This window comes from Falco rusticolus, chromosome 4, assembly GCF_015220075.1.
Source record: "Falco rusticolus isolate bFalRus1 chromosome 4, bFalRus1.pri, whole genome shotgun sequence".
NCBI classification, from domain to species: domain Eukaryota; kingdom Metazoa; phylum Chordata; class Aves; order Falconiformes; family Falconidae; genus Falco; species Falco rusticolus.
Genome location: NC_051190.1, coordinates 99,794,106 through 99,808,517, shown reverse-complemented (window position 1 = coordinate 99,808,517; position 14,412 = coordinate 99,794,106). Strand labels below are relative to the sequence as shown.

Genomic DNA, 14,412 nt, shown 5'->3' with positions numbered 1-14,412 from the left:
GCTTGGTTCAGTCAAGTGTGCCTCTGCATCTTCCTGTAAGGCTCAGACTACCATGTATCAGCTGAGCTGCCACCGTTACTACGGTGTGCAGTCATTCTTGGCCCCAAATAAGAATAACTGACAGAGAGGTCTTGCTGATTTAGCTAGAGCAGTTTGAAGAGTTAGCCTTCATGAGCTTTCCAGTTGAGTGGCTAAGCATGACTTTCATATTCTGTGAACAATGCTGCAGGAGTCAAGATGCAGCCAAGTGTCAAAGTCCTTGCTGAAATCTCTGTAGCAGTGGCTGATGCTCTTGTGGCTTAGTTGAAGAGGACACCTGGAAATTCCGCTGAACTGTAAATGTTTTTGTTTCAGTTTTGGTAGACAGTTGCAGCTGTGGCCACAATTGTTTCGGATAGTTTTTAGTGCAGACCAATACAGGTTCAGGGACCAGTTTGCTAAACCTGACTCATTCAAAGCAGTTCTCACTGAAGACTGTATGGGAAGGTGCTTTACTCCCTGCCTTCTGCATCCCTGTCAGTGCCCAGCTTTTCCTGCGGCCCGGCAATTGCTCTGTAGGATTCCTCCTGGCTTTTGGCCCCTGGAGATCTGCAGACCTCTCTTGCAGTGGGAATTTGTCAGTGCCAAAGTACAACACAGGTAGAGAAGGCAGGAGCTACCATTACAGCTCTGCATTCCTCTCTCCAGTAAAGCTATGCTTTTACACAGCTACCACAAAGCTACGGAAACAGACGCATACATGCATCTCTGCAGAAGGATGTTCTGCTAAAGCTGATAGAACAACAGAATTGATTGTTATGACACAGAGGAATCCAAGAAATGGACCATCTCGTGCTGGAACAATTTATTTAGAGCTCAACATAAGAAAGTATTGAAAGTCCCTGTGCCAGATAAATCTCTAGTGGGGGCTGCAGGATAGCTTGACATTGGAGCACAGATGTGAGTTTTCACACTGCTCATGCTGGTGACAGATTCGGCAATTTAAAGTGACAGCCATGCTGTAGGCCTTTGCGCAAGCAATTTCTTTGTTAAAATTTCTAGTTCCCTTCCTTCTCAAAAAGTATAAAACCTGGTATTCTGTGGCTTCTTTGCCATTGAAGGGTGAATACTCAGAACATACTTGGGCTCTTTGCTCAGCTTGTGTAACACAGGTGCCTCTGAAAATCCTCTGCAGCAATGTCTGATGCAACGTTTGCATCTGCTGTCATCTGTATGAGTTTTGGTGGTATTGATATTTGGTTTTCTTTTTTTCTTATTTTTACACTTTTTTAACTAAGTAGCCTACTCTTCTTTCAGTGGGATTTGCCCATTTGACTGAGGTGCATTCTAACTATGCCCTTAATTTATGTGAGTGGGAGGCAGTGTTCCATAAAGAAAATACTACTTGGGTTTACTCCAAATTTCGTCCCCCACAGGCTCAGTGCTGTAGCACCTGCCATGTTCTGATCTTGTGTATGGGCACTGAGTGGTGCTGGTGGTTGAGTTCACTGTTTATCAAATTGTTTACAAGTAGCATTTCCAACATCAGGCAGAGAATTGTGCTTAAGGCGTTGTTGGTGAATTACTGGTTCTTTGAGATGCACAGCAGAGACAGTATTTAATGATTTTGTAATTAAGCAAATGCCTTGAGATCACTTCTGTCTCATTCGTTTTGTTGAAACTGAGATTTAGGGTTTAGGCATTTGTAAGCTAGCTTTAGTAGGAAAGTTGAGAGGTATAGTATTATTACTTCAGGTTGAACTGTGACCACCTGCCTTAAAGATACAGTGTTTTTGCAACATTTGAATATGCCTGTCTATTGTATCTTGTTGCAGTTTACCCTTATTGGCAAGGTGTTTTCTCTTAAATTTGCATCAAGGATGTTGTCATTTCTTCCATGCAGAACAAGCCTCCAGCTCTTTGTTGTGTTCAGTACATTGTAATGAGAAAACTGCTGCAGTGAGTGAAATAAATTCTGGATTTGCTCGGCAGTCAGTGTATTTTTCCTTCTTTTCTGTTTTTTTGGTTGTGCTTATGTGACACAGTAGTAAATGTAATTCCTAGTTCACTGTTTCTCTTACATGCATGGTTTGCCCTTCATGTGATCTAAAATAACTTTTCAGTGTTGCTGGGTAGTTCCTTCATTTTTTAATTCACCTGTTTCACTGATTTCTAAGACCACAGTATCATACTCAGGAGGGCTGGAAAGTATTAAAAGATTGTTATCTAACAATAGATGTTATACACAATTAATTTCCTCAGCATTTCTTGATTCCCTTTGCTTTTGATTGTAGACTACTTAGTAATATGCTTTTGTAAAGGTACGAACTATGCTTTTATCTCTTTCTCTCCTCCCCCGCCTTTTTTTGTACCATAGATAATACATTGTATATCAGAAATAAACATTGCAGAAGATGCTTGCTGGAAAGAGACATGTAGGAAGAGTGAGTTTTTTCATTAAAGTTGCAGCAATTAGTATTTAAATTACTTATGGGAATTAGTTCCACTGAAGGGACAATACTGTTGACACAAATATCCTTGCAACATTGAAAGGAACATAGTTCTGCTTACCAATATATTTACATTCAGGAAAGAACCAAGTAAATTTTATACTAGGAAATGTTTTAGTTGAATTTCTATGGAATGCATTCTTATAGTGATTGTTAGTGTGCCTGGCTTCCCTTCAACTCCTGCTCTTCAAAACTGTTTTCTGTAAACTGGTGTATATGAAGCAGGTGATATGAGGGTCTTTCTTCAAAACTTTTAACTGAAACCGATTTCAAAATTCAAACTAATTTCTATACAAGGAAAATTCTTTTTGGCAGATGCTGCAGCCTAAGGATGCAAGTTGAAGAAATGTAACATTGCAATTTTGAGATGTTTAATCATATTATAATGCTTGAAAACAAAATGCTGCATCCAACTGTAGCTCTCTAACGGTATCTCTTTTATCTGAAGGGGAATATTAATTAGCAGAGAGCAGTTAATAGTGAAATGTATTGAGTGTGTGTAATGAAATCGCAATGGAGAAATGCCTGGTTTAGATGAGTTAATGTTTGATGGAATTAGGTCTTCAAAGATACAAAGAATAAACAAATTGTTTAGTCCTTGTCATATTTCTCCCTAAAATTCCATTTAGATTAGTGACAGCATGGTACTTAATTACATTCTTAAACAAGACTAGGATGTAGAAAAAAGGTTAAATGAACAGTAGATGGTGATAGTGCAACATGTAGAGATAAAGCATTGCTAAAAAAAGATTTAAAAAATTTACAGGTATTTAGTTTGCACGCCCTAACAATTTTTTTATAATTTTCCTGAGTAGACACAAATTTCTTCAGTTCAGTTAGTATTTGATTTAGAGCTTAAGCATATGCATAGACTATAAATCTAGTTCTGTTTTATCTTTTCATTTCTGTCAAGGACAAAAATTCTAGGTTTCAAAAATGTGGCTTTAGTGGAAAACTCTTCCTTTATTAATCAATGTCCACTTTTATTTTGTAATTTTTAATCAGTGTAGATGACAAGCCAAGAGATCCCAAAGAATTACACAAAATAAATAATTTTAATATCTAAATAAATAACATTCATGGATGCTTTTGTGCAGTAGTAATATGTCTTGTTCAGTTCTGTGCAGGATAACACAAGTACTCTGCTTTGCTTTGTAATTATTGATTTTTCCTCAGTGTTGGCACCTAAAGTTGACCAAAAATAATTTGAAATATGTGCCTTTGTATACATGAGATTTTTCTCATGCCAGAAGAAAATTATATAAGCTGTATTCCTTGAAGTTAACTTATTTCAGCAGTGTTCTCTTTCATGTTCCAGAAAAAATATTCTTTATTCCTTTGGGATACTAATTAAGAACTGTTAATTTTCAAATAACCATAAAATGTTTACATCATGAGCTGAACTGCTCAGTGTTAGTGCATATGTTAGAGCATTTGAAAATTAGGCATCTTGAAAAACATTTGTAGGTGCTATAATTGTGACTTGCTGATGGAAATGAAATGAATCATCCATTTCACTTGTAAATTTATGAAATCTTATCACCATTCAAAGATATTTAAGCTCAGTTAAATTCTTTAAAGTGCTTATTCAGAAAATGAAATTATATTTAATCCGTCTACAGATACTACAGCGTTCATACAGCAGTTGAAATCTTAGTGTTTAACTCAGGATTGGTTCTTGATGCTTGTGAACGTTTGTGAACAGCATGAATAGGCTGTTCTGGAGAATAGGAAAAAAACAGTCATTCATGAGTGTTACGGATTTACTAATAAGTCAATAGTGTTTGTGGGGATGGAAAAAGAAGTACAGCATTTGATTTAAGGAGTTGTGCAGCAATACATAGGATTGAAATGGGTTTATGTCTTAACTAATAAATCTGTAATGGCTGTAGGAATAATAAAAGGAATGCAAGATTTGATTTAAGAAATTGCGTAGTAACACTGAAGTTTGAAATGTTTTGGTTAATGAGTAAACATACGTATATAAGTAGGAGTAGGAAACAGCACTTGTAATTTGTTTTTCATTGGAAGTGTGGTAATCTTGATTTTTCCCACAGAAACCAAGTGCTCTTAATTTACTGTGAGTGTTTCTTTCCTTAACTAAAACCAAGTATTTGTTCTAGGTAGGACTGATTAGTGTGCTGACGTTTTGCATTTCATGGTTTCACCAGGTCCTTCTTTCCCTAACAGATAGATCAATGTCTTTAATCATCTGAGCATGCAGAAAATGGTGCTCTAAACATAGTGGATAAAATGTAAAGAATGATTATTTGATTTTTTCATACTAAGCTGTAAACTGCAGGAAAGCTAGTCACTGACACCAGGCAGAGGAATCTGGTGAGATTATTAGTAATGGGATAGCTGTATGTATGACGGGTAAGGATTAGATGAAAATTCCAATGGACTAGAAGACCAACCTAATTCAGGGAAGTAGTTTCCAGGCAACAGGGTGCCGTATAAAATCAGTGAAGTATCTTAATTGCAAATAAAAGATGGATGTGCCGAATTGAAATGTGATACAAAAGGAAACGTGTGGGAGTCATAATGCCTGATGGCAGGCAAGTTACTTTACATGAAGAGAACCTCATATGCATAGTGGAATGTCAGAATCAAAGGAACTCTGTAATACCCAGATGTAAACTGTACAGAAAGGACAGTTTAAGTTGGAGATAGGCAGGACTATGTATCAAAAATTAGATTCCAGTAATGTAATATTTTCAATCTGGAAGTTATCAGCACAGATCTAAAATTATGATTTTAGAACTATTCTGTTGGCTGTAACTTGCAAATCTCATCAACTGTGCAATATTCTAGAAAGCAACTGACTGTGAGAAGTGGTAGTCATGGGTGACTTCATCTTGTCTGTAGGCACATGGTGTCCTTGTTACTGAATTTCCCATTAATACGTGGAAGCTGTTGTGCAGACAGGACTTCTGCATGAGGGTTGTCGCCTCTTCTTCATTTTGGCCCCCATTTGTAGAACCATACCTTCTCTGCTGTTTGATAAATTTAAGACATCATTAATTAGAGCTCACATTGAAAGAGTTATATTTCTTTTACTTCATTACCAGCAAGCAAATGTACCTAGTCAATAATTCATGTTGCAGTTTACTCAGTAAACAGTGCATTTTGAGAAAGGCAGTCTTTTGAGAATTGCAGCTGATCCGATTAACCAGATTATATAATAATAAAGTTTGTCATCAATGTAAACAAATACCAGATGGGTTGTAAAACATTTTAGATCAGTGCAAATAGACGGAGATAAACACTGCTGTGGCATATTGTCAGTCACTAGTAAAGCTCAGAAAGGGATTCCCACTGTGTGTCCATATCCTGGAGAATTCCACCTTCATGATTGTTTTTCTCTTGTTTTAAATCTTGCTCTATTTATCCCTATTTGCTCCACATAACTGCACTTTCAGATGTGGTGTGCTGGCCTGGCTGCATTTCAAAGCCTGACAATGCAAGCCAGCAAGGTTTTGGTGATGATAAGCTAGAACAGGGGTCCTCAAACTACAGCCCGCGGGCCGGATATGGCCCCCCAGGGTCCTCAATCCAGCCCCCGGTATTTACAGACCCCCCGCCATGGGTTGGGGGGAGAAACCAAGCAGCCGCAGATGACTGCCTGCCACTTCATCCGCGCACTGGCCCCCTGTCCAAAAAGTTTGAGGACCCCTGAGCTAGAAGGTGTTCCCAGGGAAGGTCTGTGAGCTTGCCAAGGCGTGGGCCCTGCAGAGACAGGGCAGCTGCTTTCTGTGTTTTGGGGAGTGGGCTTATTGCTTGTGTTATTTTTCTGCCCTGAGGCGATGGATGCTGTTACCTGTACCAGACCCAACTTCCTCCGCAATGGATGTAAATAGTGACAGCCAGCGCTTTTTACTCCCAAGATGTCAATGCATTCACTGCAAGACTCTTCCAGTTACAGTCAGTTCAAGATAAAGTTCGAAGTGTCTTTGCACTATTAAATTGCATGGTTAGGGCTTTTTTCCCACACAGTTAACATCTGGAGGCTATTGTTCTGTATTTAAGGTATCTGCTAGCACTCCTATAACAGTTTTCTAGTTGTGTTCACTGACATTTTATCTTCTCTTTAGTTTAGGGACATGGGTTAGCGGTGAACTTGGCAGCATTATGTTTGAGTTGGACTTGATGATCTTAAAGGTCTTTTCCAACCTAAATGATTCTGTGATCTGCTTATGTGTCTGTATTCTAAATTAAATGGAATTTATAATAAATATATTTAAACTGGTACATCTCTTTTAGTATATTTGCTAATTTGGTATTTGGAGGGCATCCACATTTTAGTGGTTTTACCTGTTTTTCTGTCTGTGCCACCTAAACCTATGATCTCTTAGGTCATGCAAATAGTTTTGGACCTTTTAAGTCCTGCTTTATACTTGAGCCTAAATGGCAGAAAATATAGAGGTGGGTTTTATGAAAAAAGCTTCAGATAGACCTGTGTAGTTTAGATGGAGTCTTGACAAAATCTTAACAGGAGGGTCTGTTATTCCCAATATCCATAATAAATGTTCATGTGGCATGCTTCAAAAGGTTTGTTTAAAATACTTTGTGTTACCTAACTCTGCTTCTAAACTCTTCAATGCAGGTTTTCAGCAGATGATACACTATGGCTGAAATACGAGCAATGATAACTTATTCTTTATTATAAGGCAACCTTAAAATGCAGGTTGGATCGTATAAACAGAAACACTTTTTGTCGCCTTCAAAGTGTAGAGCTGGATTTTCATAGTAGAGGGCAAATGCTGTCATGATTGCTTAGCTAAGAAAAGTTTGTTCTTTTCTTATGATTACTTTTTTTTTTTTTTTTTTTAATAGGCAGAGTATCAGGTTATGGATCTACCAGCCTATTTAGCATCACCAGGGATGTCTAATTTGAGTTTTCTTAGGAAATAGGTGAATCACAGAAATTGCTCATTTTATCTCCCTGTTCAGGTATAAGTTACTTGTGTAAACACTAAAATGGGGTAGAGTGAATTTAAGCACTCTTTAAGTGTTCTATGTATTGAAAAGTATAGTTAATTTATATAGATGAATTTCTGACTGAAGACTTCTAGCTTCATTGTTTTTCTCCTAAAGTTATCAGAAAAGAGCCGCTTCAGATCTGGAGGCTCGTCTGTTTTCACTGTGAGACTTCTGAGACTGACATAACTTCTTTGTCAATATTTAATCAACAGAGAGTTATTTAAGTATGCATTTTAAATTTTTAAGTGTAGGTATCAAAAGCTTTGTAGAAGGTATGAAGTCTAGTTACATTCTTTATATTAAATGCAGTAAAATCAAACCTTATCTACATATATACTTAATCTTAGATTGCATGACAAAAGTTTTCTTTCTAGATGCAAATGACTTCCAACTCTGGATATGAATTACCATTGTGTAGCAGAAAAGCAATACCTTATTTACAAAAAATACATTTTCCCGATTTCTTTTTCTGGGAATTAATTTAAATAAGAAAAACAAACACCTGTCTTGTCTGATGGCTGATGACAGCACCAAAATCACTGGGTGACTAAGATGACAAGCTATCCCTACATATTAACACATCAGGCTTTTATTGCTGCCTTGGGTATACCAGAAACTTTTATTAAGTGGTGTTTAACAAAGACTCATTCTGTTTTGTCAGTTCTGTGACATGATCTATATGAAGGAAAGAGTAATGTCCCCATGTCAACTGGAGATGACAAGACTGGAGTAGGTGTTACCTGTCTCTGTGGTATGAAACTTGTCTGTAGAGTTGCAGACAAATTAAATGGCATGTGTTTTTCATCACACTGCCAGATGGGGATTAGGCAAGTTTATATAAAAATTTCATGCGTTGTTAGTCAGAAACTGGTGGTTGAGATTTAGGAAGAAATTTTCTTACGGAGAAATCAAGGTTTTTTTCCTTAGATCAAGTGAATTACTGTAGTTTTATCACTGTCATATTTACCTACTGTGACCTTACAACTGTGTAGTATTGAATAGGGAAATTACTAAAAGCACTGTGAAGACAACCTTTCAGTGTGGAACTGGCATTCCATGTATTCAAAAGTTATTGGAAATTCATCACTTTGTTTCAGTAAAATACCATTATATTCTCTAATAGTCTCAAAAGGCTCCTTCAGACATAGATCAGTAACGCATTCTTCAGCGGCTGGTGAAGGAGATAGAAATGGCATACCTTTGTGTGATGTGTGCCTTTTAAAAACATTTCATCAGGAAGATCTCAGCAAAATACGCTTCCTTAATGTGCCCTGCACGAAGGGCTTTTTTCCAGAACAAGCTGACAATAAACTCTCCAAGTCCACATTCTGTTTAGAGTGAGGTCTGAACTACAGATTGTCCTATGGCATGTTCACATGTTAAAGTTGAAGAATATGAAAAATCCCTTTATTTTTTTCAGTCTTTCTCAGAGGATTTAGGGCCTCTCAAAGCAAATGTTAAGCACAGAAAATGTTCATTGAAACAGTAGAATTAGGTTTCAACCACAAATCCAGATTTGCACTTTTCACTTAGGTGTTCAGGTGAAGGGCAGGCTGATCTTTGGAAAAAGAATTGGCATCCTGATATTATCACCAGAAAAATAGTCACAGAAATACTACCTTCTGTGTGATTTTTCTCATGCCTCCATGGAGAGACTTTGGCAGAAGCAGCAAAACCAGTTTCTTGGTGCTCCTTATTTCATGTATGAATCTTGAGCCATATGCTCTGAGTGGGTTTGAAGTCACTTAGATTTGATTTTTTCTTATTTATGTTTATTATTATGCACTAATCCCTACCACTGAAAACACATCATAAAGAAAGCAGTGCAATAGGGAATTAGTGGGAAAAATACTTCAAAGTAGTAGTTTCAAAATGTTGCTTAATCACTATGGTGCCTAGCATATTTATTTGCATTTTAATGCAGTCTCTTTGCTTACCCATGTTTGCCTCATTGGTTCCTGTTGCCAAATACTTGGTTAATGTCGTTATTTTTAATTTTAAGAAATTATGATGGGATTTTGAACATTATGTGATTTTTATATCTTACATTTTTCTGGGTTTATTAATATAAAGATTTCTTTTTTCCTCTAGAAAGGTCCTAAAGGAAATCTCTATTGGAGACCTAAAGCCTAATGAAACAGTTGAAGCAAATATGGAAGCACAGCTACTCTCCAAATTGGGTCATCCAGCCATTGTCAGATTTTATGCAAGCTTTGTGGAGCGAGATAGTTTTTGTATTATCACTGAATACCGTGAGGTGAGACTTGTAGATTACTTTGAAGAAATTTGACAGAATGTGTGCATTCATAGGGTCTTAAAAGAAGCCTAGCCCAGTTTTTTTAGGTTTTAGTTTGAATTTTATTCTTTGTTACTTGTGATGTCACCTGCTACTTGTTAGGTGTATTTCAAATAAGCAATGTTACCTGCTCACATGAGACTCATAGCTCATAGACAGACATACCAGAGAAGAAGAAATAGGTAATATTAAACACAAGTTCATTTCATTCACTAATTGGTATTATAAGAAGGATTTAAATGCAGACACTTTACCAGATCTATGGGTGAACTCAGAAAGGCTGTACCACATATGTACTAGTGATAGGTAAGAGAGGATGAGATTGGGAGTATGGGGGCACAATATGTAATCTGATATAAATGAGGAAGTGAAAACTCACTTGTGATTTGGAGGCGATTACAGGAAGCTTAAGCCTGATCATACAGATGATGAGTTTGGGAACAGCATTGGCTTTATGAAGTGAAAAGAATAGTATGAGTCAAAGACCAGAGTGTAGTAGAGGTAGACAGTAGATATTAAAGCAGGATATACTGCAGTATATTTGCCATTTTTTTTGGATCTCCGCATGTGGTTTAAAAACAGATTGCTGAATTTTTTCTTAAGGCTTTAAAATAAGAATCTAAACATATTTAAGCCAGCTTTTTAGGAGTTTGTGTAAAAAAGTGCCTACTTTATATTAAATATAGATGTGCTCTCTTTAAAAAAAAATCTGTCATACATACAGTGATCTTTTTATGAAACTGTAAAGCACACTCTTCAGTTGTGCTCTGCTAGACATTTGAAATGCTTTGAAAGCTAATGACCTTGGAATACTAAGTTACCTGCCCACAAATCAGGCTTGCATTAACTAATTTCTTCATTTCTTCAAGTATTTGGCTTGGTGTGAATAATTAAAGAAGTATTTACTATTCCTGCCAGTCACTACTTCCCCAGAAGCTTTCTTTGATGACATGATTCTTAAATGCCTATTTATTGCTGGGATTTTTGAACATTAAATCTGAAATGTTCAATTTATGTTATGTTATGCAAGCTGAATATTTGTTCACATGTTGTTCACCCATACAGAAGCTCTTTGCATCATTCCTTGAATGTCTGACAGTTGGGGCTTGATGGAAATTTGGTGTTGCCAACTCTGTGGAAATTCAGAGCTCAGAACTGAAGGATTATTCTAACTGCCCAGATATTCCCACACACTAAGATTTTCTCTCTGCTAGTGGTAGAAAGTGGCCCAACAGCAGACACGAGATCAGTTAAACCTATAGGAATAAAGGAGCTTCTTTCAGCTGCATTATATAGAGCTGGACTAGTGGCTTTGGGCCACTGGGGTTTTTTTTCTCTCTCTCTTCCCACCCCCCACCTTTTTTTTAAAAAAATCTGGAATAAAGTTATAGGTGAATAAAAAAGAGCACAATATCAATCAACAGAGTAATCTCAAGCTGCTGCAGCACCCCTTGGGATTTTTTTTTAATTCAGGCAATATAAAATACCCTGCATGAAAACATTTCAGTGTGGAGTTACCCTAGGGTCTGGGAGTCATATACTTAAACACATGAGAATGTGTTAGAGCAAGGCAAATGAAGAAGTAGGAAATGGATGCGTTGGCTATGCAGCTGAATCTTCATTTTGAGTCTGCAAGGTCAGGTCAGAATGACAGTTGATCCACTGGGATATGCTTCTGACTTTTTCCTATGTATGTATGACACACTATGTAGTATCATTTCATTTAAGTAGTTATGATGTATTTAATCAAATGTTCAGACAAAAAAAGTACAAAGCAAGGTTTCACATAGTGCTATAATGTTTCTTTTCTGTTTTAGTGGGAGTATTTCCAGAAGGTATACTGTCTTATTTACTTACCTATAACCTGCCTTTGTATGTGGTGGGATTTGGACCTTTTACCTAAAAAATGCCTGTTTAAATTGCACATAAATTGAGAATGAGAAAAATGTCTTGCTACCTGATCCTTGTTTGGAAGTCTAGTACATTTGGTTTCTGGTGCATAGAGTAATTACCAAATTGGCAGTAATTGGTACTCTTGGGCAGACTCAAAACAAAAAATAAGCATTAAGTTGGCATAAAAACAGAACTATCCTCTGAGCCTTATTCTATTTTCTCCAAAGTAATGTGGCTTACTTAATAGCCACAGTACTTTGTTCATTCTTGCATGAGTAGCATAGAGTGAGTCTCCAATGCACCTGCCCAGTGCTATACCTGTCCTGTGAACAAAAGAGAACGCTGGTCTCCACTGCTCACCCGATGTCTTTTATTGTAACTGATTTCACTCAAAGTTGTAGAAAAGATGTCTATGTGTTCTGTTTTGATCTGCTTGTTGATCTTCTTTGGCAATTTTCCCAAATCACAATCTTACAGGCAATATAAACATTGTCAGAGAAGTCAGATTTCAAATAAAAATGCCTTCATGAACCTTGGATTTCATTTTATAACATAAATTAGACTTCAATAAAGTACAGTTTTTACAGAGTTGCATCATTTTAATACATCATAAACTAGAACTAGTTGTACTTTCCCCCAAACAATTATTTCTGTCTCTTCACTGTGGTCTCAGCCATGATGTGAGTTAAGGAAATCTGAGCAAAAGGAATAACTGAAGTAGTCTGTGCCTGTTCACATTATCAGCTGTAGATGCTAAGCTGTTTCAAATAAATTACTGGTGTGTTTGATACTCTTGATATTTAAATAGAAACTGCACCTTGGAAACTCCCTATGTACTTATTTTGTTAAATGCTTTATGAACTTTATTATACTGACCTTCCAAAACACAAAATTGGATTAACAAACTTCTTCAGAGTTTCATGGCAGCAGTATTTCAGCAAAATTGTTTGTTTGTTTGTTTGTTTGTTTTCCTTATTTAGACATAAAATCAAGGTTAAGTTATTTACAGGATGCTGAGACATGTCTTCTGTGCTTGAAGGTAAACTCCTTAGACCTTTAGAAGGAAGCGACCCCCAGCTTAAGGCAGTATTTGCTAGCCTAACTGTGTAGGGCCTACACTTCTTTTCTTTGCATTTCTAGTGGCAATGTGTGATTGTGAGAGGGGACACATTTGGACAGGGAGAAATGGTGATTGTCATTTGACATCTGTCATCACATGGATAGTACATAGTCCCTTGCAGCCAGTAGCCAGCTGACACATGTTTGAGCAGCCCCTGAGTCCTGGGCTGTTGCAACATTTGGCTCTGGATGGATGGTCTGGAGGAGCCGTCTGGAATAGATTATTTTTGAGGTGTGTGAGTATGCTCAGACACAGCCCATCTGGTTACTGTGCAGCAGAGTACCCAGCAATACTTTATTTTTTCTTCCTCTACTCTGCTGCAAGCAACCAGGGGGGAGCTGTTGAACATTTGGAGTTGCAAAGGGGAAGCAGCTGCTGAGAGGTCCAAGTTCCCAGAAGAGCTTCTCTCAGGGTTGCAGCAGGGGAGGCAGATGGAGAGCTGAAGCCATATTCCCTTCCCTAGTGAGTGAGATGATTCAGACATTTGAATTATAAGATTGCAGGACATGGTCAGGGAACACATTTTGATATATGACAAAACATATTTTCTTTTTTTAACACACTCAATCTTGCATGTTGTAACTTAGAACCTCAGGGACCACAGAAATTACTGTAAATTAATGTCGAAGTACAGGACAGAAATGTATGGATCTAGAAGGACAGAACCTACTTACTTTGCAGCAGCAGTATGAAGCACTGTGGTGTTGGAAACAGAAAAACAAGAAATGCTGAAGAGATCATAAAATGTTGAGAGTCAGCAGTACATAGGATGATAGGAAACAGTGGTACAGTTTAACCTGTTTTCTTGTATATGGCACATAAAACTTCTAATTTTATGCAGAATTTATAGCATAAAAGTAATGATTTCAGGAGCTCATGTAAGGTAGTTAGCCACTGGAGTACAATGAGGCTCCGTCCCTTTGCTCTGGGATTAGTTACCTCAGCACAGTGCTTGCCACTAAGGTGCATTCTTGTAGACAAAGTCCATTTATTTTTTAAACTAGATAAACAGCCAGATGACAACCATCTGTCTGGTTTTTAGCAAAATGAACAATTTTCATATAAGTCTTCTCAAAAAACTTTTATCACGCTGCTGTTCAACTGTTTTTTCTAAATGTCCGACTTAAAGTTATCAAGTAGCCTTTTTCTGTATATTCTGCTTTATTTTCAGTGTCTACTGTGTGTCATATTGCTCCATCTCTGGTGTTACTTCAAGATCAATTTTAGTTTTAATGAAGTATTAATTATAACACATGCTACAGATTGTTGAAGCTTTAATTCTACTTTGTTTCTGGCAAAGTGGGTTTGGAAGAGGGATAAACTATCATAATTAAAAGAGACTGTATTTTAATTCTTAAGGAAACAGCATGGTTTCTTTGCTGACATGGTTATTTTAGCATAATAAATGACAGTGTCTCTTGACTGTGCAATCTTTGACTTAAGTGGAAATGCTTTTCCCAAATTTATAAACTTACTTGGACTGATTGGAGCAGATTTAGGTGTCTCCATATTAGCCAGTCAATGCAGGCCCTCATCATAAACCTTTGCAGAGAAACAGCATTTCTACAACATGATCCATCCCTTCCTAAGGTAGACAGCTTAGATGGCAGAGGTAATTGCACTGTACAGAT

The 14,412-nt window shown here is 37.1% G+C and overlaps 1 protein-coding gene across 1 annotated transcript in view; it reads left to right on the top strand.

The window, feature by feature from the left end:
- Positions 1 to 14,412, top strand: part of NEK11 (NIMA related kinase 11) — an 84,260-nt gene that overhangs the window by 10,938 nt on the left and 58,910 nt on the right. The window contains 1 exon segment of the mRNA XM_037383849.1: positions 9,564 to 9,729. Within this exon segment, the coding sequence (XP_037239746.1) occupies positions 9,564 to 9,729 (166 nt within the window).